This window comes from Neoarius graeffei, chromosome 23 (assembly GCF_027579695.1).
Source record: "Neoarius graeffei isolate fNeoGra1 chromosome 23, fNeoGra1.pri, whole genome shotgun sequence".
In the NCBI taxonomy this organism is placed as follows: domain Eukaryota; kingdom Metazoa; phylum Chordata; class Actinopteri; order Siluriformes; family Ariidae; genus Neoarius; species Neoarius graeffei.
The window spans coordinates 21,466,029-21,493,469 of NC_083591.1; the positions used below are offsets into that span (position 1 = coordinate 21,466,029).

General features: G+C 42.4%; 1 protein-coding gene across 1 annotated transcript in view; it reads right to left on the reverse strand.

Moving 5' to 3' along the window:
* Nucleotides 1–6,948: 6,948 nt before the first annotated feature.
* The window catches only part of LOC132871183 (solute carrier organic anion transporter family member 5A1-like), a 114,782-nt gene continuing 94,289 nt past the window's right edge, over nt 6,949–27,441 (reverse strand). Inside the window, exons 7-10 of the mRNA XM_060905289.1 lie at nt 12,793–12,952; nt 9,632–9,867; nt 9,469–9,533; nt 6,949–7,422 (exon numbers count right to left, since the gene is read on the reverse strand). Coding sequence (XP_060761272.1) covers nt 6,968–7,422; nt 9,469–9,533; nt 9,632–9,867; nt 12,793–12,952 — 916 coding nt within the window. The 3' untranslated portion in view covers nt 6,949–6,967. The remainder of the gene's footprint in view (nt 7,423–9,468; nt 9,534–9,631; nt 9,868–12,792; nt 12,953–27,441) is intronic.

Below are 27,441 nucleotides of genomic sequence, written 5' to 3' on the forward strand. Positions count from 1 at the left end.
TGTGTGTACGGGGATGTTCACAATTATCCTTTAGTGTGCGTCCACATTCTATTTCGGGGACTGTGGGTGGTAAAAGAGAGCAACTGGACTTGCTCTTTTACCACCCACAGTTTACTATGACCTGGATGACTGAGAATCTTCACAGACGTCTATTTCAGGGACAAAAACATAGTTTAAAGGCAGCGGTTAATCCGCGTCTCACCCACCCGCTGATTTTGGGGACTGATTGGCTGGGGTTCAGAGGATTAATGGAACATATAGTAGCGGGTGGGTTCCTGCAATAATGCGTCATGGGGAGATCTTGGTGTGGCACTGACTGGGGAAGCTGTCACCTTGCACTACGTCAGCACCACGTCAGGGCGATATGAGGAGCGAGGAGCAACTTGCCCCTCTTCTGTCTCTTGGGGATTCCCTCAGGGACTTCCCATTAGAGCAGTCGTGAAATGAGACTCTGGGTTATGCGTTTGACCAAGTGAGAGTAATCGATGGTCAAACTCTCCAGCCAAATGCGGCACTTGCCTTCCCGTATTTCGCTATTATTAAGGAGAGGTTGTATTGAGTGACGCAGAACACTCAAACCAGTGAACAGTTAACACAATTGTTAATCCCTAAAAGCTGTAAGGAACTTGTGTTCCATGCGGCTCACTTTAATCTTATGGCCGGACACTTAGGGCAGGATAAAATACTAGCCCAAATCATGGCCCTGTTCTATTGGCCAGGGATTCGTGGGGACGTGCGACGTGCCACAAATGCCAATTACTAAATCCTGCGGCCATGCCAAAAGCACCTTTGCACCCACTCCCCCAATCAAGACCCCCTTCGAGAGAATTAGTATGGACCTCATCGGACCATTAGATCGGTCAGCACAAGGATATCACTATTTTAGTTCTAGTGGACTATGCAACGCGATATCCGGAATTGATGCCTCTCTGTAATATTTCCGCATGCAGTATTGCAGAAGCGCTCTTCCGTGTTATCCACGGGCGCAGATGGGGGGGGACGGGGGGGAATTCGTCCCACCCAGATTTAAATTCACCTCGTTCGGTCCCCCCCCCCCACTTATAGGGAGGAAAAACCGTCTATGCTGTCTTTCTTTGCATAAGGCAAACCTCACGGAAAAATCAAAAGACTAATTACCATTCGGTTTATTGAGGTGCGCAGCAGTACATACATAGTTGCAACTGCGCAGACTGCACAGGTTGCAAGCTCGAGCTTGGTTGCTATGGTTACCCACAACAAGTTTGACAGGCATATCGGGGACAGCTCCTAGTTCAGGACCCCAACACGGCATGATGAAGGGTGCCAAAAGGCAGAAAACGATTGCATCGTTTTTTTCAAAAAAAAAAAGACTGTAAGTAAACTGTGCCTTACTTTTATCATATCACCTTGCAATTTTTTGATAGTCTGTTCAAAGTAATGTCGTAGTGAAAGTAAAATCATACGGAGTAGAGATGCCTTTCTGGTAGCCTCCTTCTTTCGGTGGTAGCCTGTAGATACAGTGCTCAGAAGGCAGTTTTAATGTTTAATCTGGCGTTCCCTGCCATAATTTCAGCGAGCATATTGTTTCATAAGGAAACTTTGCGAAGAGTTGTTGACTGACTGCCGCTCATGCAACACACAGGCATAGTTAGAAAGTCAGGATGCACTGGTTTACACTTTATATACACACACACACAGCCCAGCCTCTCGCTATGTTTAACAGTTGGAACTTAGCGGTTTTAAAACTAGTTTTGCAATTTCTGTGCGTGATGATAATGTGTAAACTTTGGATTTCCATAGGCTATGTTAAAATGTTATCGTTGTCCTGGCCTGCAGGTAGTTCCTGGTGATGGCAGTGAGGGAGGTGAAATAACATGTATACACACTACCGTTCAAAAGTTTGGGGTCACCCAGACAATTTTGTGTTTTCCATGAAGTCACACTTTTTTTTTATTTGCCACCATAAGTTGTAAAATGAATAGAAAATATAGTCAAGACATTTTTCTGGCCATTTTGAGCATTTAATCGACCCCACAAATGTGATGCTCCAGAAACTCAATCTGCTCAAAGGAAGGTCAGTTTTATAGCTTCTCTAAAGAGCTAAACTGTTTTCAGCTGTGCTAACATGATTGTACAAGGGTTTTCTAATCATCCATTAGCCTTCTGAGGCAATGAGCAAACACATTGTACCATTAGAACACTGGAGTGATGGTTGCTGGAAATGGGCCACTATACACCTATGGAGATATTGCACCAAAAACCAGACATTTGCAGCTAGAATAGTCATTTACCACATTAGCAATGTACAGAGTGCATTTATGATTAGTTTAAAGTGATCTTCATTGAAAAGAACAGTGCTTTTCTTTCAAAAATAAGGACATTTCAAAGTGACCCCAAACTTTTGAACGGGTGTGTGTGTGTGTGTATATATATATATATATATATATATATATATATATATATATATACAACTCCGATTCCAAAAAAGTTGGGACAAAGTACAAATTGTAAATAAAAACGGACTGCAATAATTTACAAATCTCAAAAACTGATATTGTATTCACAATAGAACATAGACAACATATCAAATGTCGAAAGTGAGACATTTTGAAATTTCATGCCAAATATTGGCTCATTTGAAATTTCATGACAGCAACACATCTCAAAAAAGTTGGGACAGGGGCAATAAGAGGCTGGAAAAGTTAAAGGTACAAAAAAGGAACAGCTGGAGGATCAAATTGCAACTCATTAGGTCAATTGGCAATAGGTCATTAACATGACTGGGTATAAAAAGAGCATCTTGGAGTGGCAGCGGCTCTCAGAAGTAAAGATGGGAAGAGGATCACCAATCCCCCTAATTCTGCACCGACAAATAGTGGAGCAATATCAGAAAGGAGTTCGACAGTGTAAAATTGCAAAGAGTTTGAACATATCATCATCTACAGTGCATAATATCAAAAGATTCAGAGAATCTGGAAGAATCTCTGTGCGTAAGGGTCAAGGCCGGAAAACCATACCGGGTGCCCGTGATCTTCGGGCCCTTAGACGGCACTGCATCACATACAGGCATACTTCTGTATTGGAAATCACAAAATGGGCTCAGGAATATTTCCAGAGAACATTATCTGTGAACACAATTCACCGTGCCATCCGCCGTTGCCAGCTAAAACTCTATAGTTCAAAGAAGAAGCCGTATCTAAACATGATCCAGAAGCGCAGACGTCTTCTCTGGGCCAAGGTTCATTTAAAATGGACTGTGGCAAAGTGGAAAACTGTTCTGTGGTCAGACGAATCAAAATTTGAAGTTCTTTATGGAAATCAGGGACGCCGTGTCATTCGGACTAAAGAGGAGAAGGACAACCCAAGTTGTTATCAGCGCTCAGTTCAGAAGCCTGCATCTCTGATGGTATGGGGTTGCATTAGTGCGTGTGGCATGGGCAGCTTACACATCTGGAAAGACACCATCAATGCTGGAAGGTATATCCAGGTTCTAGAGCAACATATGCTCCCATCCAGACGACGTCTCTTTCAGGGAAGACCTTGCATTTTCCAACATGACAATGCCAAACCACATACTGCATCAATTACAGCATCATGGCTGCGTAGAAGAAGGGTCTGGGTACTGAACTGGCCAGCCTGCAGTCCAGATCTTTCACCCATAGAAAACATTTGGCACATCATAAAACAGAAGATATGACAAAAAAGACCTAAGACAGTTGAGCAACTAGAATCCTACATTAGACAAGAATGGGTTAACATTCCTATCCCTAAACTTGAGCAACTTGTCTCCTCAGTCCTCAGATGTTTACAGACTGTTGTAAAGAGAAAAGGGGATGTCTCACAGTGGTAAACATGGCCTTGTCCCAACTTTTTTGAGATGTGTTGTCATGAAATTTAAAATCACCTAATTTTTCTCTTTTAAATGATACATTTTCTCAGTTTAAACATTTGATATGTCATTTATGTTCTATTCTGAATAAAATATGTAATTTTGAAACTTCCACATCATTGCATTCCGTTTTTATTTATAATTTGTACTTTGTCCCAACTTTTTTGGAATTGGGGTTGTACACAAAATGGAATCATTTGCTGACAGCTCTGTCCCCCCCAGTTCAAAAATCCTATCTGCGCCCCTGGTGTTATCTCCTGGGTTTTGGCATCACTGTAGCAAGCCCTGATGTGGGTGGAGTACTGAAGCACAGCAGGTGGGAGATGATGTTCACACACACTATTTTCACGATTATCGCTTTTCAGCTTTATTCATTTGCTCACTCGCTTGCTATCCAGACACACATGCACACACATTGGTTCTGGTCGGCAAAGCTCCCTTTTCTTCGCTCTCTCCCTCCTTTTCTACCCTCCGCCGTCACTGCAAAAACACACACGCCACTAATTGACAACAGGTGCATTGACTTTGCCACTCACCTTCCCTGACCCTGCCCTCCATTCACAAATTGATGCTTAGCCACGCCCCCATTGCCACAATGGATTTTTCTCCAGTGGTTATTTTTAATTTGCTTTTTAAAAAAATTACGTGGGATTATTTGCTGACACATTTTACACTCCTCAGGAGCTCTGCTTTTAAGCAGTGCCTAAATGTATATTAGTTTTGAATGTCTATACTATAACACTGTTTACATTTACATTGCTCGGTTGTCAGCAATGGAACACAGAAAAAATGCTTTTCCAGATTATCACATTTATTATTTTTGCAAATATAGGCTTTGCACTCAGCCATTTTTCAACAATGTTTTGTGCATCCAGCAACATCGCGGTGTCAGGAGCAGTGAGCCAATCAAGATACAGGAAACCTATCAACAATTCTACGTCATGCTAACCTTTGACACTGGCCACAAAATGGCAATATGGCTGTGCCCTGAAGTGGAACTTAAGTGAGCGGGAATACAAAAGAATTTTAAAGCACTGCTTTATGTGACCCAGTGTGATGATACAGGGTAGTCAAAATGCATTTATGCAAAACGTGTAATATTTCTAGTCTGTTTTTTACTGTGGGTACCCTTTAAAGTGACCGGTGAGTGTATATTCATTGGTTTGAACCCCCATGAAATAGTTCCCAGTTCCAAATACTTATTTATGGACAATATACAGGTAGTCGTCGACTTACGACCTATGCGACTTACGACCGATCGACTTTAAGACCGTCTGGTTATGACTGGCAAGTGTTTCCCAGCTGAGCTAGCTGAGCGTACAACAGTTTCCACCCCAGCTCCAGGCAGCGCCTCTTGCCGCATCCAACAGTTTCCGCCCCAGCTCCAGACACATGCGCAGTCTCTCTTGTGCTCCCTCGCGCACTCCATCATACACTTTCCACCCCAGCTCCTGGTTTATGAAACGAGCAAATGCTCCCGCCAGCCCGAGCGCTGCAACAGCTGATGATGTAGACGACCCTCAGCCAAGCACCAGTGATGCCAGCAGTCACTAAATTTTGTATTTTGCTATGTTTTACATTTGTATTTTGGTATGTTTCAAACTAAAATGTTTTCTATTTTTCACACTTGCATTTCGTATTTTTTGTTTTGCACATATTAAACGGGTTGTACTGTACACAGTGTAGTATGCAGTGTTTGACTTAAACCAAATAATGAGCCAAGGTAATGAAATAAGAAAATGTTGATAAAATAAGACTTTAAGATGATTACAATATCATTACACATCACAATATACTTGCGTTCATTTAACATAGGCCGACTTACAACCAGATCAGTTTATGTCCGGTCAGTCGTAACCAAATGCAGTCGTAAGTCGACGACTACCTGTACACATATACAACACAATTTATTACATTACCTTTTATAAAAATCTTTATAGCACAATTACAATACAAAAATATCAAATACCATGTCTTGCGCTGTAATCACACTGAAATTTCCATAAACGGTCATCGTTACAATTCCATCGTTAACTGCACCAGACATCAGCTTCTATCTATGCTGAAGCTTCAGTCTAGGGTGCGAGTAGCAAGTCAATCAAATGCAAATACAAGTCAACTCACAAGTTAGTTAAACTGAATTTAAGTCTAAGCCACTAACTTGAGTTACCATCTCTGCAGCACCATTTAAAGCTTTTTTTTTTTTTAAATGACACCAACATTGTGTTTTATTAAAAATATTTTTAATTTGGACACCAAAGCACTCAGTTAAACCCTTGGAAATTATACTTATTTTCCATGGGCTACTTTACTCCAGCATAACAGACATAGTTCCTCAGTCCAGAAGAACAATGACAATGCAATCAATAGTTTCACATTTGCATTTTGAAACACACTGGATGTAAAAGTGTTGTAGCATTGTCCTTTTGGGTTTATTTGATAGGCTAACTGTAGGAAGGAGAGAAAAATTTGCATAATGCAGGATTCAGCTTGAATTCCATACCCATTTCTCCTTTCTACATGGTAGGATACACAATACTCTTGAATCAAATCATTTACCTAATCAATCAAGTGAGTGGTAAGTAGGCAATCAGTGTAATGACAGACAAGTGTGCGAATGCTTACATCAATTTAGTCTCTTCTCACACTACTGATAGAAAAAAGAAACCAGAATAGGGCGGTGAACATGTGTATGGAATAAGACTGTGTGTGTGTGTGTGTGTGTGTGTCTGTCTGTCTGTCCACGCACAAGATGGACAAAAGGTTCAGTACTGGCCCTTTAGAAACAAATTTTAATGTGTTTATGTGCATATAACTAGGAGGTACTGGTCATACTGTGTTGTGTGTGACTGAAAGGAAGTGGTGCAGATCATGTAGAGGAGAAAGTCTATGTAAATGTGTACGAATGAGAGGTACCAATTCCACTGAGGTATTAAGTCCAATACTTGTGTTGATTATAGTGTATTTCTGGAGAAAAAAAGGCACCAGCAGTGGCTCTGAGGACACAGGGGAGCTGGAGACTCCACTTGATCTTCAGGTATGCCGTGTGTGTGTGCGGGCGGGCGTGCGTGTGTGTGTGTGCGTGTGTGCAATAATCTCTCATATCACCACTCTCTCCAGAGACCTGATGGGCAAGGTTATTGCTTTCAGGCCATTGCTGGGGCAACTACTGCCACGGCTTAGGGCATGTCCAGTTGCCATTGCAGCAGTATGGCAGTGTTCAGGGGGGCGGGGCAGGAAGACAGGGCAGGAGCGAGTGCGAGCATGACCTTTTTGCCACCCTGCATGGCACATCAACTGGCTCACTGTGTCCAGTGGAGATACAGGGTGTGCATGCATATGTGCCTGCTCATCACGCCGTTTCAGTGAAAACCATGTGAGGAAGATGAAGAAGAAACCCAGAAACTTGAGGCTGGCTGCCAAGCCAAAGTAAACAAACCGAAGGGACGTCACATCATACTCCCAACAGGATCCATGAACACCACAGTCCTGCTGCCAGAGCATACAGGTGGTGTCAATCACTGCACCGAAATATATTGGAGTAGGGATATAGGCTGGAGAAGAACAGGAAATCCAAATAAGATAATTTTGTTTTATATTAAGGCAGGTTTTATATATAAACCTATTATAACCAATGATCTATTTTTGTGTCATTGGAATTTCAATGTTCAGTTTTCAACTTTTGTAACTCAACCTCTGACAGTACAAAATAATTATTATTTGTCAGTCCAGTAAGGTACTCAGATTGCTTATTTAAGAAATGGAGAGAAACATGTGAACTGCTACTTTATAGGTTTACATCTTACTTGTTCTAAATAATTACATCATACTCCAGGAGAGAGGGGCCCTCATTTATCAATCTAGCACAGAAAACAGCACAGATTTGAGTGTACAAATCATCATACAACAGGCTTCATGCGTGATTCATGAAGTGGTCATATCTCACCAATCACACCATAAAACTGATTGGATGTTGATAAATGTGGCAACTAAAAACCACATTCATTTAAATAATCATGCCCCTAAATATTCTGTTTGGTGGCTGCACCCCTAGACTTTACAACATGGAAATGTGTAATACTTCTAAGAAGATAAACTTCTCTGCCCTCGAAATAGAAGCGCTAACATCTCATATCCAATTGAATGAATTAGTTCTATTTGGCAGCCTGAAAAGTAGCATCACAGGAAGTAAAAAAAAAAATAATTGCAGTATGGAAAGAAATCACTGCAGCATTGCTGTACACAAAGTCCAGCTGATTTTTAATATTTAAATTGTGTGTGTGTGTGTGTGTGTGTGTGTGTGTGTGTGTACTGTACATAATAGTAGTCTAATATAATAACCTATATCACAAATCTTTGAAAGTGAAGAAGAAAAAAAATGGTCAGATCTCAAACTCGCCACCAAAAATTATACAGTTGTGGAGTTTCTTGATGACGTTTCAGATCTATCAGAGCCAGGCACTGGTGGTGTTTATCCTTCGGCTGGACAAACCAGCCTAGAGCCCCAAAGAGCTAGACAACCGCAAGGTGACAGACGGCGAGCGAGCATGTGTCCTTTGCCTCCGTGCTGCCACACCATGACCTTGGATGACTTGGGAGATGAAAGCGATTTAATAGCCAATTGTCACTCTCCATTAAAGAAATCTCTGCACTACCAAAAAACGCTCTCGTGTCTTATGGACGTGTAGAGGTCTTCTAACGTGCCATTGCCGAGATTTGATGACTGGCAAAGCTCTTGTTTAAAAAGGTGATGAAATAATCAGTGTCTGAATAAGTGCCTAAGTGTTATTGCAAATTGGTTAGCCTACCCATTGATTTTAATTGCTTAATTTTATTTGTAATTATGTCACCACTAGCCTAGCAAGTAGGCTATCTCAAAATGAAAGAGAAATTAATCTTACGCCAACTGTGAACTCTGTTAATCGCAAACAATTTGAAAATACCTCTTCAGCCTATATTAGGGATATGACACTTAGTCGATGTAGGGCTTTACAAAATATATTTTGTCATATGCTACATATTTTTAAGTGATGAATATGTAGCTGCATATGCTTAGATGCCAGTCATAATATATGGTCTAATAACAATTCTCCACTCAGCCAGATTTACTATGCTGCACCACACATCCACGCTGATGTGAAAACTTGTGCACGTGAGATGAGGTTTTATGTCAGATTTGATCGTAGCCTCCACTCATGTCCACATTGATAAATGCCAAGCTTTGCATGGAAATGATCGTACACCCAGTTTCTTGTGTGTTCATTTTGTAAATGAGGGCCAATGTGTTGCAGGCTGAAACAAAAGTGTTGGATGTTGCTGTGTCTAAATTCTGGCCAAAAATAATGAAAAATCAGGTTTTGGCCAAAATTAAGTTTTTGTCAAAAATATGACATCACTATGATAAAACTATGTTTTACAAATTCTGTTTAGATTACTTTCTGACCTTGCCTTACCTGTCTGCCTGCAAACATTATGGCATGACGAGCCAGTTTAAGATATGCACTGGTAAACATGAAGGGTTTTTCAAGGCCGCCACACAAACAATTTAGAGTTTAGCTTTTATATAAACTGTCTATATGCTTTAATTATTTCTGTCATACCAAGAGTTCTAAGAAGAACAAACTGCATTCCCAAAGCAAATGGTCTCTCCTGCTCTTCCACAGACCTACATGGAGACAAAGGACTGTAAACATAAATACTATTTCATTTTCTGTTGAAAACCTGTCATCAGTTGAGAGAGAGAGAAGTGAGGGAGAAACACACCTCAGGGTGACTATGATGGCAGAAGGCTGTGCACAGGCAGTTATAAGGGTGACAATGAAGAGAAAGATGAGGAAGGTTATCAGCGTTCCACAGGTGCGCTCACACTTGCCGGCAAGAGCATAGCCATTCTCATTCAGATATGTCTTCACGATGACCACTTGCAACTCATGATTCCCTCCAGATGGAGTGATCACCTGTCTGCTTTGTACACAAGCACAGTCTGAATAATTCCTGATCTGTGGAAAAAACAAACAAACAAAAAAAACATACACAACACACTTGCACACAATGTAGACTGCAGAGAGAAGGGAAATAGGTTTCATATACTGTCTTTAATACAATTACAGAAGTTTGTTAACTGACACATTCACTACATTCACAAAATATTCTGATTTTTGCCTTTATGCAGAAGAACACAGACAATATTTTCACTAAGCTGTTTACATGGCTAAGGAAAGTGAATATTCCACTAATATTCCCGTAATGCCATGCATACTCCGATCATCTAGGTGGTTTGTGTACAATGCAAAGTGACCGGGTGAGAGGCCATGTATCACAAACCGCCTTAAAACCTCCAACTGAGAGACATATTCCGAATGCGCTGTATATAGGTCTAAAGAATGCTCCTAAAACCTGAATAATATCAACATATCCCATGTCTTAATTGTAAACTGGGCAGCACAGAGGTTAGCACTGTTGCCTCACAGCAAGAAGGTTCCGGGTTCGAATCTTATGGCCGAAGGGGGCCTTTCTGTGTGGAGTTTACATGTTTTCCCCCATATCTGTGTGGGTTTCTCTCTGGGTGCTCTGGTTTCCCCCACAGTCCAAAGACATGCGGTTAGGTTAATTGGTTACTCTAAATTGCCCAGAGGTGTGAATGGTTGAGAGGCGTAAACCTCGATAATAATACACTAGAAGGCAACGGGAAACCACTACTGTAATAGTCAATTGAGACTGATGGCTGAAAAAGCTGTCAGAGCGGCCACGTCAATGCAATGATATGCCACATGTATAGAATTGGAAAATGTTAACTTTGGAATAAGTCCAAATTCAAAATATCCAAATGGAATATGCTGTTTACATGAACCATGTCAAATTTAGAATGTTGTCAAATTCTGAATAATAGTGGAATATTAGTGTGCATGTAAACATACTTAGAGTTCTGGGTTCTGTACCATTCAATTCCACAGTGAAAGTCATTTATCCCCTTCAGACAATGTGTACAATAATGTACACATGAAATTCCATAGCATGAAGTTCCATAGGATTTTTCCTTGTGTCCGAAAGACAGATTTCCCTTTTAGATTTTGATTCAGTTATAACTTTGCATAACTGGAACAGTAATGTACAGTGGTGCTTGAAAGTTTGTGAACCCTTTAAAATTTTCTATATTTCTGCATAAATATGACCTAAAACATCAGATTTTCACACAAGTCCTAAAAGTAGATAAATAGAACCCAGTTAAACAAATGAGACAAAAATATTATACTTGGTCATTTATTTATTGAGGAAAATGATCCAATATTACATATCTGTGAGTGGCAAAAATATGTGAACCTTTGCTTTCAGTATCTGGTGTGTCCCCCTTGTGCAACAATAACTGCAACTAAACATTTCCGGTAACTGTCAATCAGTCTTGCATGCTGGCTTGGAGGAATTTTAGCCCATTCCTCCGTATAGAACAGTTTCAACTCTGGGATGTTGGTGGGTTTCCTCACATGAACTGCTCACTTCAGGTCCTTCCACAACATTCAATTAGATTAAGGTAAGGACTTTGACTTGGCCATTCCAAAACATATTAACTTTATTCTTCTTTAACCATTCTTTGGTAGAACGACTTGTGTGCTTAGGGTCGTTGTCTTACTGCATGACCCACCTTCTCTTGAGATTCAGTTCATGGACAGATGTCCTGACATTTTCCTTTAGAATTCGCTGGTATAAGTCAGAATTCATTGTTCCATCAATGATGGCAAGCCATCCTGGCCCAGATGCAGCAAAACAGCCCCAAACCATGATACTACCACCACCATGTTTGACAGATGGGATAAGGTTCTTGTGCTGGAATGCAGTGTTTTCCTTTCTCCAAACATAACACCTCATTCAAACCAAAAATTTCTATTTTGGTCTCATCCATCCACAAAACATTTTTCCAACAGCCTTCTGGCTTGTCCACGTGATCTTTAGCAAACTGCAGACGAGCAGCAATGTTCTTTTTGGAGAGCAGTGGCTTTCTCCTTGCAACCCTGCCATGCACACCATTGTTGTTCAGTGTTCTCCTGATGGTGGACTCATGAACATTAACATTAGCCAATGTGAGAGAGGCCTTCAGTTGCTTAGAAGTTACCCTGGGATCCATTGTGATCTCGCCGACTATTATATGCCTTGCTCTTGGAGTGATCTTTGTTGGTCGACCACTCCTGGGGAGGGTAACAATGGTCTTGAATTTCCTCCATTTGTACACAATCTGTCTGACTATTGGATTGGTGGAGTCCAAACTCTTTAGAGATGGTTTTGTAACCTTTTTCAGCCTGATGTGCATCAACAATGCTTTTTCTGAGGTCCTCAGAAATCTCCTTTGTTCGTGCCATGATACACTTCCACAAACATGTGTTGTGAAGATCAGACTTTGATAGATCCCTGTTCTTTAAATAAAACAGGTTGCCCACTCACACCTGATTGTCATCCCATTGATTGAAAAGACCTGACTCTAATTTCACCCTCAAATTAACTGCTAATCCTAGAGGTTCACATACTTTTGCCACTCACAGATATGTAATATTGGATCATTTTCCTCAATAAATAAATGACCAAGTATAATATTTTTGTTTAATTTGTTTAACTGGGTTCTCTTTATCTCCTTTTAGGACTTGTGTGAAAATCTGATGATGTTTTAGATCATATTTATGCAGAAATATAGAAAATTCTAAAGGGTTCACAAACTTTCAAGCACCACTGTATAGTGAAATAAGACTACTAAATTCCTGGTTTTAAAGTGTTTCTGTAGTATGACTCATTTAAGAAAGTTAACATGAAAAAACATGACTTGGTATAGCAGGCTTGCTATTTGATTTGAAGGGTTAATATGAGTTTTCACTCATTTGACTTTCACTTGCTTTGCAACAAACAACACTCATTAAGAGACACAGATTATATGCCCTCACTCCTGAGCTGTCATTGGAGACCCCAGTGCAGCCAGCAAGACAGGGGTTAAAGTATGTGATTCCATCAGAACCACACACAGGAGCATACTCATGGATCCGGCAACCACAGTTAACATTACAGCCCCCCGTTAGGTTCCGATGGGACAGAGTCAATGTGGGCCTGCAAAGAGAGATGGAGAGATCAAGCCTTAACACTCCACCATTTTGAAGACACTAATGTAACATATGCTGAAAAAGAGCTAAGAGAAGCAGAGTTATTTGTAAAGCTCAAGTAGTATCCAATTTGATATGAAGCCTTTGCATTTCCAAGTTGGTTATTGTGCCTCTTCTCAACAAACCCACAATTTTTATTTTATTTTGTAATTCTGGACCTTTTTAAAATGTCTTATGTCACAGGTTTGAACCAGAGATGAGTCGTAAAATTATGTTTACTTCATTACATGTACTTAAGTAACTTTTTTTTTTTCAATAAATTATACAACCCCAAAGCAGAAAAAGTTGGGACAGTATGAAAATGTAAATAAAAAATTAAGCAGTGATTTCTAAATTTAATTTGACTTATATTTCATTGCAGACAGTATGAACCCAAGATATTTTATGTTTTGTCTGATCAGCTTCATTTAATTTATTAATTCTTGAGTTCCAAAAATTGTTGGGACAGGGCAATTTAGTGCTAATAACGAGGTAAAACAATTAAATAATGATGTGATTTAAAACGGGTCATATTGACAGGTAATTGTAATCATGATTTAGTACAAAACCAGTATCCAAGAAAGGCCTAGTCTTTGAGGAGCAAAGATGGGCTGAGGATTTCCAGTCTGTCAACAAATGTGTGAGAAAATTATTGAAATGTTTAAAAAAAATGTTCCTCAGAGAAAGATACAAAGGGATTTGGATATTTCATCCTCTACTGTGCATAATATCATGAAACAATTCAAGGAATCTGGAGGAATTTTGGTGCATAAAGGGCAAGGGTGCAAGCCTAAACTGAACACCCTTGATCTTCGATTCCTCAAACAACATTGCATCAAGAACCATCATTCATCTATAGCCGATATAACCACATGGGCTCAAGATTAATTTGGCAAACCTTTGTCAAACACTACAATACAGGCGTACATTAGATTAGAGTAGATTAGATACAACTTTATTGATCCCTTTGGGCGGGTTCCCTCAGGGAAATTAAGATTCCAGCAGCTTCATTACAGATAAACAGAGAAAATAAATAGAGAAAAACTTCTAGATAAATTAAAATAAATTATATACATATACAAATATAAAAAGAATAAGATATGGGGAAGGGGGGGCGGCGTCAGGACAGATATTGCACTTTATATTGCACATTGTCCAGTATTGCTTATTGTTAGGCTAGGCTACTGCTTTTTCCCATCCTCTGTCCTCCTGTTACCCCTTCTCCCCCCCAAAGAGGAGTTGTACAGTCTGATGGCGTGAGGGACAATAGAGTTTTTAAGTCTGTTCGTCTTGCACTTGGGAAGGAGCATTCTGTCGCTTTACAGGCTCCTCTGGTTGCTGATGACGGTGTGCAGAGGGTGACTGGCATTGTCCATGATGTTCAATAGTTTGTCCATAGATCTCTTCTCTGCCACCGTCACCAGAGAGTCCAGCTTCATGCCGACCACAGAGCCGGCCCGCCTGATCAGTTTGTCCAGCCTGGATGTGTCCTCCTTGGATGTGCTGCCCCCCCAGCACACCACGGTGTAAAACAGGACACTGACGACCACAGACTGATAGAACATCCACAGGAGTTTCCTGCAGATGTTAAAGGACCACAGCCTCCTAAGGAAGTATAGCCTGCTCTGTCCCTTCCTGTATAAGTGTTTGGTGTTGCAAGTCCAGTCCAGCTTGCTGTCCAGCCACAGCCCAAGGTACTTGTAGGAATCCACAGCCTCCATCTCGACTCCCTTGATCAGAACTGGTCGTGACCTTGGTCTGGACCTCCCAAAGTCAATGACCAGCTCCTTGGTCTTCGAGGTGTTGAGCTGCAGATGGTCCCTGTTGCACCAAACAGCAAAGTCCCTCACCAGGCTCCTATACTCCTCCTCTCTGTTGTCACTGATACACCCAATGATGGCTGTGTCATCGACAAACTTCTGAATGTGACACAGCTCTGAGTTGTAGCAGAAGTCCACGGTGTACAGGGTGAAGAGAAGAGGGGCCAGCACCGTGCCCTGGGGTGCTCCGGTGCTGCTAATCACAGTGTCAGACGTGATGTCCTTCAGCCTGATGTACTGCGGCCTGTCAGTGAGGTAGCTGGAGATCCAGGTGACCAGGCAGGGGTCCACTTGCATCCTGTTCAGTTTGTCCTGAAGCAATAGGGGCTGGATGGTGTTGAAGGCACTCGAAGTCCAAGAAGAGGATCCTCACTGTGCCATTTCCCTTATCCAGATGCGAGTTGGCTTGGTGTAGCAGGTAGAGGATGGCGTCTTCCACACCGACACCTATCCGGTACACAAACTGCAGACAGTCCTGGGCATGTTGTACCTGGGGTCTGAGGAGGCTGAGGAAGAGCCGCTCCAACATCTTCATCAGATGTGAAGTGAGTACCACCGGTCGGAAGTCGTTCAGCTCGCTGTGCCGATTCTTTTTGGGAACTGGAACGATAAATTATGTCTTCCAGAGGGTTGGCACTCTCTCCAGCTGCAGACTGAGGTTGAAGATGCATTGGAGTGGTTCACCCAGTTCAGCAGCACAGGTCTTCAGTAGTCGGGGACACACCTTGTCCAGGCCTGCTGCTTTCCTGGGGTGAAGCTTCCTCAGTTGACCTCTGACCTGGTCTGCAGTAATGCATGGAGGAGTCTGTGTTGAGGTGGGGGAGGAGGGGGCTGCTGTGATGACTGAGGGGAGGTGTGTTGAGGGAAGAAGGAGAGATGGCTGCAGTGAGAAAGAGGGTGGGGGGGACGTGGGCTGGTTGAACCAATTGAAAAAGTCATTCAACTCATTCGCCCTCTCCACTGTCCCCTCAACGACTCTGGTCTTTGTATTGTGGCCTGTGATGGTTTTCACACCTTCCCAGACCTCCCTCATGCTGTTCTCCTTCAGCTTCTGCTCCACCTTTCTCCTGTAGCTGTCCTTAGCTTCCCTCATGCAGCGTTTTACCTCCTGCTGTGCTGCTTTCATTGCCTCCCTATCCCTGCTCCTGAAGGCGTCCTTCTTCCTGTTGAGGACAGCTTTGACTTCTTGTGTTACCCATGGCTTGTTATTAGGGTAACACCGTACAGTCTTAGCAGGAGAGACCACGTCTGCACAGAAGTTAAAGGAACAGTCCACCGTATTTCCATAATGAAATATGCTCTTATCTGAATTGAGACGAGCTGCTCCGTACCTGTCCGAGCTTTGCGCGACCTCCCAGTCAGTCAGACGCAGTCAGACACGCTGTCACTCCTGTTAGCAATGTAGCTAGGCTCAGTATGGCCAACGGTATTTTTTGGGGCTGTAGTTAGATGCGACCAAACTCTTCCGCGTTTTTCCCGTTTACATAGGTTTATATGACCAGTGATATGAAACAAGTTCAGTTACACAAATTGAAACATAGCAATTTTCTATGCTATGGAAAGTCTGCACTATAATGACAGGTGTACTAACACCTTCTGCGCGCTTCGGCAGCGTATTGATACGGAGCTCAGATATCAATGCGCTGCCGAAGCGCGCAGAAGGTGTTAGTACGCCTGTCATTATAGTGTGGACTTTCCATAGCATAGAAAATTGCTATGTTTCAATTTGTGTAACTGAACTTGTTGCTAACAGGAGTGACAGCGCGTCTGACTGACTGGGAGGTCGCGCAAAGCTCGGACAGGTACGGAGCAGCTCGTCTCAATTCAGATAAGAGCATATTTCATTATGGAAATATGGTGGACTGTTCCTTTAAGGTAATCTGTCAGACAGTGTGTCAGCCCCTCTATGTCCTCACAGTGTGGGCTAAGCAGCACATCCCAGTCCGTGATGTCATAACAGTCCCTGAGGGCATCTTCCATTTCAGGGGACCACCTCCTGATGGAGCTAGTTGTTGCAGGCTGCCTTTGAACCAGGGGGGTGTACATCGGCTGTAGAAGAACCAGGTTGTGGTCAGACTTCCCTAGTGTGGGGGGGAGGGGTGTGACTCTGTATGCATCCCTCACATTAGCATACAGCAAGTCAATTGTCCTGTTGTTCCTTGTTGGACAATCCACAGCCTGGTAAAAAGCAGCCAAAGTAGAGTCCAAAGTAGCATGGTTAAAGTCCCCAGAAATTATGATAAATGTCTCAGGGTGCTGTGTCTGCAGCCTTGCTGTGACAGAGTGAATCCTCTCACATGCAGCGGGTGTGTCTGCCCTCGGAGGGATGTAAACACAGATGGTGATCACGTGACTGAACTCCCTCGGCAGATAATATGGCCGCAGGCTAACAGCTAGCAGCTCTAAGTCCGGGCAACATAAAACTGTCTTTACGGAGATATGTCCCGGGTTACACCAGTGGTTGTTAACATAAATGATGAGTCCCCCACCTTTGCTTTTCCCGCATGTGTTAGTGTCTCTGTCGGCTCTCACAGCAGTGAATCCCCGCAGGTCCACGTTAGCATCCAGTACAAGGTGTGTTAGCCATGTCTCCGTAAAGATAAATAAGCTGCTCTCCCGATAAATCCGCTGGTTGTTCAGAACGGAAAGCTCGTCGACTTTATTCGGCAGCGAGTTCACATTCCCCATGATAACGGAGGGAATGGATGGTTTGTAGTGCTGCTGGTTGTCCGCTAGCCTAGCCTTTAGCTTAGCTCCAGCCTTGCAGCCCCTGGGTTTCCTCCTCAGCTCGGCTGGGATGGGGTGTCGTATCCCGGCTCGTCCCATTGTTTTCAGGGCCAGCAGCTCCTCTCTTGAATAAGTGAGAAAACTGGCTCCTGGTTGCATGTTAAAGTTAAATATATCCATGTTATATAGTAAAACACACTGTCTTTGTAAGAAGAGCAGAAAAGTAAAAAAAGGTGGAAAAAAAGAGGTTTAAAGAGCTGAAAACTACTGAGCTACTGGAGAGGCAGCCGTCTTACACAGCGCCCAGCCGCACAAATGCCAATTAAAACTTTACTGTGCAAAAAGGAAGCCTTATGTTAACTGTGTCCAGAAGTACTGTCAACTTCTCTAGGCTTGGAGGCATCTGGGATGTACCATGACACAGTGGAAACATGGATTGTGGTCAGATGAATCAGTATTCCAGACCTTTTTTGCAAGAAATGGGCATAGTGTGCTCTGAATAAAATCAGAAAGGACCATGCAGACTGTTACCAGCAACAAGTCCAAAAGCTAGGGTCTGTCATGGTATGAGATTGCATCACTGTTCTTGGCAAAGGTAACTTACACTTCTGTGATGGCAGCATTAATGCAGAAAAGTACACTGAGATTTTGGAGCAACATATTCTGCCTTCAAGATGACATCTTTTCCAGGGATATTTCAACAAGACAACCCAAACCACATTCTGTACACATTACAAAGGTCTGGCTGTGGAAGGAGAGAGTGCCTGTCCCCTCTGCCCCTGATATGAAGTGGGGACAGAAATGAAGTGAATGAAGTGGTGGTCAGGCAAACCAATTTGTTACCCCCCAAAAAAAATGACAACCCGTACTCTTGCACACTTTAATACCTGTTTGCAGGAAGAATGGGACAAAATAACTCTTAAAACACATCAGCATTTGGTGTCTTTAGTCCCTAAACATCTTTTAAGTGTTGTGAGAAGGAATGGCATCATTGCAATATGATAAATGCTTTACTGTCCCAACTTTTTGAAGTGTGTTGAAAGAATCAAAATTGAAATGTGTTTATTTTGAAAAAGCAATAAAATTCATGAGGTAAAACATCAAATAACATGCTGTTGTGTTAAGTGTAATACAGGTCAAATATTATGTACAAATCATTGTTTTCAGTTTTAATTTCAATTTCAGCATAACATTCCAACTTTTTCTGATTTGGGACTGTCTTACTCTAGTACATTTACAATTAAAAAAAATGCACGTATACTCCATTACATTGGATTACACACTTCTCCTATACACAAAGACCAGGACTGTACTAAGTGGGGTGGCACAGTGGTGTCATGGTTAGCACTGTCGCCTCACAGCAAGAAGGTCCTGGGTTCGAGCCCAACGGCCAGCGAGGGCCTTTCTATTGCCGCTTTTCCACTACAATCGTGGCTGAGTCGGGCTGAGCCGTGCCGTGCTGAGTCGGGCTGAACGGGGCTGTTGGAGTTGCATTTCGACTACAACCGCGCTGAACTGTGCTGGTTGGAAGTGGGTGGACACATTGGGTGGAGTTAGCGAAAGTGGGTGGACGTCAGGTGATGTCGTTAAGCAGCGCAAACAGTGACATCAGTGAGCTTTTAAGCGGTAGTCTCACGACCTGAATAGTAAACAATAAACATGGAGGACATGGAGTCGTTAGTGTTGCTGGTCTTCGTGCTGTGGCTTGTTGTCACCGACAACGCGGACAGATACTGGCAAGAGCGTATAGATGAGGCGAGGCGCATAAGGCTTCAGAAATTCTCGTAATTCGTAATTATTCTTCTTCCGGGTTTACGGTGTTTACAGATCCCAGCGTGCTGGCGGGGAGTGTGTGGGCATGTGAGGACACTCCTCCTCACCAATCAGTGCACAGGGGAGTGTCTGCTCACGCCCCCAGCCTCACTCGGCTCGCTTTGGCTCGCTTCAGCCCCACTCCAAAACCGTGCGAGTTTTAGGGGCTAAGCAGGGCTGAAGCGAGCTGAGTCGTGCTGTTTTTTGGTAGCCGAAACGCGAGCCGTGTCGGGCTGAAGTGAGCTGAAAAAGGGTAGTGGAAAAGGGCCATTTGTGGAGTTTGCATGTTCTCCCCATGTCTCCATGGGTTTCCTCCGGGTGCTCCGGTTTCCCCCACAGTCCAAAGACATGCAGATTAGGTTAATTGGTGGCTCTAAATTGACTGTAGGTGTGAATGAGTGTGTGAATGGTTGTCTCCGTGTTAGCCCTGTGATTACCTGGCGACTTGTGTACCCCACCTCTCGCCCATAGTCAGCTGAGATAGGCTCCAGCTTACCTGGGACCCTGTAGAACAGGGTAAGCAGCTACAGATAATGGATGGATGGACTGGATTAAGTTTTAAGACAGTCTAGGGAATTGAACCAGAAACTTTTTGGTCCCAAAGCTACTTCTCTAACCATTAGGCCACAGCTTCCCCCAACCACCATGGCTTTTATTTTGAGTATAACTGGTATTCTGATACATTTGAATGTAATGCAATATAGATGTAATAAATCCATTATTTGAAGTTACTTCAAGAGTAGCCATTTTATGAGAATATTTTTAATCATGCTCAAGTTGTTCTTTTGATGAGTACTTCTACGTGAGTCATTATTATTATTATTATTATTATTATAAAGTACCTTGAGTACAGTTTTTGCTTACTCTATCCAAACTCTGGTTTGAACTGTACAGTGGTGCTTGAAAGTTTGTGAACCCTTTAGAATTTTTTATATTTCTACATAAATATTACCTAAAACATCATCAGATTTTCACACAAGTCCTAAAAGTAGATAAAGAAAACCCAGTTAAACAAATAAGACAAAAATTATTATACTTAGTCATTTATTTATGGAGGAAAATGATCCAATATTACATATCTGTGAGTGGCAAAAGTATGTGAACATTTGCTTTCAGTATCTGGTGTGACCCCCTTGTGTAGCAATAACTGCAACTAAACCTTTCCGATAACTGTTGATCAGTCCTGCACACCAGCTTGGAGGAATTTTAGCCCATTCTTCCATACAGAACGGCTTCAACTTTGGGATGTTGGTGGGTTTCCTCACATGAACTGCTTGCTTCAGGTCTTTCCACAACATTTCGATTGGCTTAAGGTCAGGACTTTGACTTGGCCATTCCAAAACATTAACTTTATTCTTCTTTAACCATTCTTTGGTAGAACGACTTGTGTGCTTAGAGTCGTTGTCTTGCTGCATGACCCACCTTCTCTTGAAATTCAGTTCATGGACAGATGTTCTGACCTTTTCCTTTAGAATTCACTGGTATAATTCAGAATTCATTGTTTCATCAATGATGGCAAGCTGACCTGGCCCAGATGCAGTAAAACCGGCCCAAAACCATGATACTACCACCACCATGTTTCACAGATGGGATAAGGTTCTTATGCTGGAATGCAGTGTTTTCCTTTCTCCAAACATAACACTTCTCATTTAGACATAGACAACCTTTATTGTCATTCAGTATGCAACAAGTTTACACTGAACGAAATTTTGTTGCAATTTGGCTCAGCACAGAATAAAATATGAAGTGTATTAAATTAAATTATGCAGCAGCAAAAATATTATTAAGTGCAATAGTATAAAGTGACCTGTGGAATTAGGAATGTTCAAGTATAAATTGAAGTTTAGAGTTTGGGTTTGGAGTTCAGCAGTCTGATGACCTGGGGGGGGAAAAGCTGTTACAGAACCTGGTGGTCCTGCACCTAATGCTGTGGAACCTCTTTCCAGAGGCCAGAGGTGAGAACAGTCCATAATGAGGGTGTGAGGGGTCACTGATGATGTTTCTGGCTCGAGACATGCAATGGCTTGGTGCAATGTCCTGAATGGATGGAAGAGAAGTCCCAATGATTTTCTCTGCTGTCCTCATCACTCTTCTCACATTCTTCCAGTCAGAGGCACTGCAGCCTCCACACCACACAGAGATGCAGCTGGTTAGAATGCTCTCTATGGTGCTTCTGTAGAATGTAGTGAGGATGGGCAGGGGCAGGTGGGCTCTCCTCATCCTACGCAGGAAGTGCAGATGTTGCTGTTCCTTCTTGACCAGTGATGCAGTGTTCACAGACCAGGTGAAGTTGTCTGTGATGTGCACCCCCAGGAACTTAGTGCTATTGACCACCTCCACAACCATGTTGTTGATGAGAAGTGGAGCATGGCTGGGTTGGTTTTTCCTGACGTCAACAATGATCTCTTTGGTTTTGTCCACATTCAGGATCAGGCTGTTTTCCCTGCACCAGCCGCTCCACCTCCTCTCTATAGGCCAGGTCGTTATCGTCCCTGATGAGGCCCACCACTGTTTTGTCGTCCGTAAACTTCACAATGTGGTTTCTGGTAGCCCTGGGGACACAGTCGTGTGTCAGAGTGAACAGCAGAGGGCTCAGGACACAGCCCTGAGGGGAGCCTGTGCTGAGGGTGATGACACTGGAAGTGTTCTGTCTGACCCGCACTGACTATGGTCTTTCAGTGAGGAAGTCTAGCAGCCAGTTGCACAGAGGGGTGCTGAAGCCCAGGGGACCCAGCTTGTTCACCAGATGCTGTGGAATGATGGTATTAAAAGCTGAACTGAAGTCCAGAAACAGCATCTGCACATGAGTGGTGTTCTCCCTCCAAGTGTGCAAGGCTCAGGTGAAGAGCGGAGGAGATGGCGTCTTCAGTGGAGCGGTTTGGCCGGTAGGCAAACTGGAAGGGGTCGAATGTGGGAGGGAGCCTGGAGGTGATGTAATCCTTTCCCAGCCTCTCAAAGAACTTCATCATAAGAGTGAGCGCGATGGGCTGGTAGTCATTGAGTGATGTGATATGAGTTTTTTTTTTTTTGGCACTGGGATGATGGTGGCAGTCTTGAAACCAAAAAATTCTATTTTGGTCTCATCCGTCCACAAAACATTTTTCCAATAGCCTTCTGGCTTGTCCATGTAATTTTTTAGCAAACTGCACATGAACAGCAATGTTTTTTTGGAGAGCAGTGGCTTTCTCCTTGCAACCCTGCCATGCACACCATTGTTGTTCAGTGTTCTCCTGATGGTAGACTCATGAGCATTAACATTAGCCAATGTGAGAAAGGCCGTCAGTTGCTTAGAAGTTACCCTGGGGACCTTTGTGACCTCTCTGACTATTACACGCCTTGCTCTTAGAGTGATTTTTGTTGGTCGACCACTCCTGGGGAGGGTAACAATGGTCTTGAATTTCCTCCATTTGTACACAATCTGTCTGACTGTGGATTGGTGGAGTCCATATTCTTTACAGATGGTTTTGTAACCTTTTCCAGTGTGATGAGCATCAACAACGCTTTTTCTGAGGTCCTCAGAAATCTCCTTTGTTCATGCCATGATACATTTCCACAAACGTGTTGTGAAGATCAGACTTTGATAGATCCCTGTTCTTTAAATAAAACAGGGTGCCCACTCACACCTGATTGTCATCCCATTGATTGAAAACACCTGACTCTAATTTCACCTTCAAATTAACTGCTAATCCTAGCGGTTCACATACTCAGATATGTAATATTGGATCATTCTCCTCAATAAATAAATGACCAAGTATAATATTTTTGTCTCATTTGTTTAACTGGGTTCTCTTTATCTACTTTTAGGACTTGTGTGAAAATCTGATGTTTGAGGTCATATTTATGATGAAATATAGAAAATTCTAAAGGGTTCACAAACTTTCAAGCACCACTGTATATTTGTGGCACTCTGAATTCACTATCACTGTGTCACTGATAAAGAAAATAGAAGGATACTGTTCTGTGGTGATGAAGCCTCCACCATCTAAAGTCTCGATATTCAGTGAAAAATACAGAAAATAAGCTTGCCAGTTCCTTAAAAGAGCCTTCTGTCCTCAGCAACCTCATACCACTAATTTCAGGCCATATATCTGCCAGTTCAGAATCAATTTTCAAGAAGGATGCTGCAATTTGCATTATAATATGATTGATTAAGATAGTAATAGAGATGTGCTCAGCTGGTATGCAATCAATGTGTGAGAAAGAAGGCCGACCAAACTGTGCTCATGTTAAGTTCTTTAACTCCTTCGGACATAATGTGTACAATTGTACACATGAAGTTCCATAGCATGAAGTTCCATAGCATTTTTCCTTGTGTCTGAAGGAGTTAATGAAATCTTAAAAATCTTAATCTTCTTTAAAGAAAACATGGCCATAATTTAATGGATAAGCTGACAAACAAAATTACAGATCAGGTATAGTTTAGTTTGTTCTACACAGTACGACATAAAAGAAAAGAAATACAGGGAAACGAAGGCTCACCAAGATGGCAAGTGACCCTCCCTGACTAATCCTTTGTCCTTTGCCTGATCTCTTCCACCAAGTATAGGCTGAGCGCACTTTTGTAAAGGAATACATTACTGCTGGAAACAGTGCACATAGATGCTCATAGGTTAGAGAGGCCCTTTTGGACACAATATCCATGACTACCTAATTAACCCTCTAGTCTCCATAGTATCCTTTACCAGCCACTCTGTGTTTCATTGAAATGGCCACCAATGGCCAAAATATACTGACAATTTCTGACTGACAGAATAACTCCAGTAATTTTAGATATGCTGAACAAATATACATTGAATTTTAACACTGATTTGTAGCATTTTCAATCACTTGCTGCATAGCATTGTGGTGCCACAGGGGCATCAGTTTGTAGCACAAACTTCTCAAAAAGTTAATACTGGCTAAAACAGAAAAGTTAGCATTAACTTTTTCAGCAGTTTGTGCTACAATAACTTCTGTGGAATTGTACCATATGGGCTAGCCTTCGTGCCCCATGAAAATCAATGAGCCTTCAATAGATAGTTTTCACTGACGTCACGGCATTCCGGGGAACGCCCCCCCAGCCGCCATTTTGCAGGGCAAATAAAACGGACTATCGCCACTACTGGCTACGTTATCTTGGACGAATTTATGAAGCTATATAGTCAGTTTTCTAAAATAAAGATCAATGTCGGCAAAATCAAGCAAACAGAAGTATATAGATACATTAGACGACATCTCACGACAATGGTATGCAGCCAAACTGGCCTTGATTGGGGGAATTGACCCCTACGAAGTGGACAAAGATGCATTTTCAAGTGACTATGCAGGGCTGCCAAAGCCTGAAACTTCCAAAGCCTGAAACTGACTTCATCAAACTTTAAAGGCTGTCTGATATGTACAACTTTATATATTCACAGTGCACCTTTTGGTGGATGCCGCCTGAATCGCGCAGATCCGATTTTTTTTTTTTTGGGGGGGGCGTTGGAGTGTCTGATTATAATTTCAAAGTAAATTCTGTATTAAAATTACTAAATAAGCAAATCCGTTACAGTCCATGAAACAGGAAAGATAAGGATGAGAAAAAAACAGTTTAAATCGGAAAGCTGTGCACATTTGCGCAGTCCTGCACACCGCTCGGGCTGAGCAAATGTGCGCAACTTTCCGATTTAAACTGTTTTTTTCTCATCCTTATACTTCCTGTTTCATGGACTGTAACAGATTTGCTTATTTAGTAATTTTAATACAGAATTTACTTTGAAATTATAATCAGACACTCCAACGCCCCCCCTAAAAAAAAAAAAAAAAACGGATCTGCGCGATTCAGGCGGCATCTGCCAAAAGGCGCGCTGTTTGCATCCCAAACACAAATCAAACCATAAAGAATAGACCTAAAATGTTTTTCAAAAATGACCCTTGCGTGAGTGAAGTGACAAGTTTCAAATAGAAAAGTGACAAACGAGCGATATTAAGTATACATTACAATGTAAACGTACACTCAGTGGCTCCAGTTAGCCATTCTCCAGAGATTGTTCACATGATGTTTTGGTTTCCAAAAACAAACTTAAACACAACTGATTGTTTATTTAAACAACTTACCACTTATATAATGATTGGAGCAGACTTTGCTGTGTTTGGAAGGCTGATAATCCTTGCGGTTGATTCTCGCAAGCCATAGATTTCTCCTTTGTATGCTGTTTGTTTGCTCGCCTTCGTGCTCCCGTACAGTGGGAATTCCATAAAAGCTCCGCTTGACGACTTCATCACCTGACCTATTACGACAGCCGTGAATACAACAGGTGTGCACCATTGCTAGCTTTAAATAGCCTGCTTGGGTTCTTTTGAAGACTTTGTACTTGCGTGTTACAATGTGTGCTCAGTCACCCGTACGGTAAGCTTGACCCGCAAGATGGCCGCCACTAGGGAATCCCCGACTCTGTGACGTCATGTGAAAACTATCTATACCCATGACCCTGTCACCGGTTCACCAGTTGTCCTTCCTTGGACCACTTTTGGTAGGTACTAACCACTGCATGCTGGGGACACCCCACAAGATGTGCCATTTTGGAGATGCTCAGACCCAGCCATCTAGCCATCACAATTTGGCTCTTGTCAAAGTTGCTCAGATCCTTATGCTTGCCTATTTTTTCCTGCTTCCAACACATCAACTTCAAGAACTGACTGTTCTCTTGCTGCCTAATATATCCCACCCCTTGACAGGTGCTGTTGTAATGAGGTAATCAGTATTATTAACTTCACCTGTCAGTGGTCATAATGTTATGGCTGATCAGGGTATAGTGATGCAATGCTGACAGGCTCTCCTAAGCAGGTTTCATGTATTAGTGAAAAATGGGGAAGGAAGGTGCAAACACAGAGATTAAGAGCAACACTAGCAACACTAACGACTCCATGTTTATTGTTTACTATCCGGGTCGTGAGACTACCGCTTAAAAGATCACTGATGTCACTGTTTGCGCCGCCTAACGACATCACGTGACGTCCACCCACTTTCGCTAACTCCACCCAATGTGTCCACCCACTTCCAGCCAGCACGGTTCAGCGCGGTTGTAGTCGAAATGCAACTCCAACAGCCCCACTCAGCTCGACTCAGCCCAACTCAGCACGGCACAGCTCAGCCCAACTCAGCCGCGTTGGTAGTGGAAAAGCAGCATAATGAGATACTTTCTCAAAAACAGCAGTCAGGTCTAGCAGAACAAGTATTTCCAACAACACACAGGTAGTTGCAATGAACAACTTATTTGTAACATTGACAAGTGTTGTTTCAGTAGTATGGATTGAGCCAGACACAATCTCCTTAAACAGGTTGCCGGATGCTATGTTCTTTGACGTGAACCGCTACAGACACTCAGGTAGCTTGCCCAGAAAAGGGAGAATAGATATGGGCTGTAATTACTGAGTTCCTTGGAGTCCCAGCTTTTAAAGAAATTTGTCCCAATTCTTTTCCCAAGATTTTTGAGACACTGACCCCAAACCAACTTCAAATAGTCCATCCTGTTCAGGAATAAGTGTTCTTGTATACAACTTTTGGAAAGACGTACTCATTCTCTTGTTTTTTAGGGCCCGAGAACCAAGGTGCAGGCTTGTTTTCAGCGTGTGCTTTCTTGTTATTAGTGATGCAGTGCAAAGCACAGCATCACTATTGTTGTTCTGCGTGTTTCTTCTTATTATTTATGTTCCGTACAAATTTCGATTTCGAATAATCGTTCATCGCACACAGACAGATAATACATCAAAACGTGCGGCTCGATCGGACTCGCTATGCTATTACTTTGTTCATCGAAATACGATTTTTTCGCGACATAGTCGCGAAAAAATCACGCAAAATTTCCCATTCATTTCTATGGAATTAATTGAAACATCACACATTTTCACTGTTTTTCAAACATCCGCTGCTCTGGCATGCTTTCACCTAGAGACATAATTCAAACTTTAAAACAGAGACAAACTTCTCCTCTGTGGATCTGGCATTCAACTTTTTTGCTAGGTTCTATACTTTTTGATCAGTCACAGATCAATCACCATGATCAATTCTGGAGAAATTCAGACTTTATAATGAGTGTCTATGGCGTTACACTTCAGTGGGGGTGAGCAGCTTGAAAAA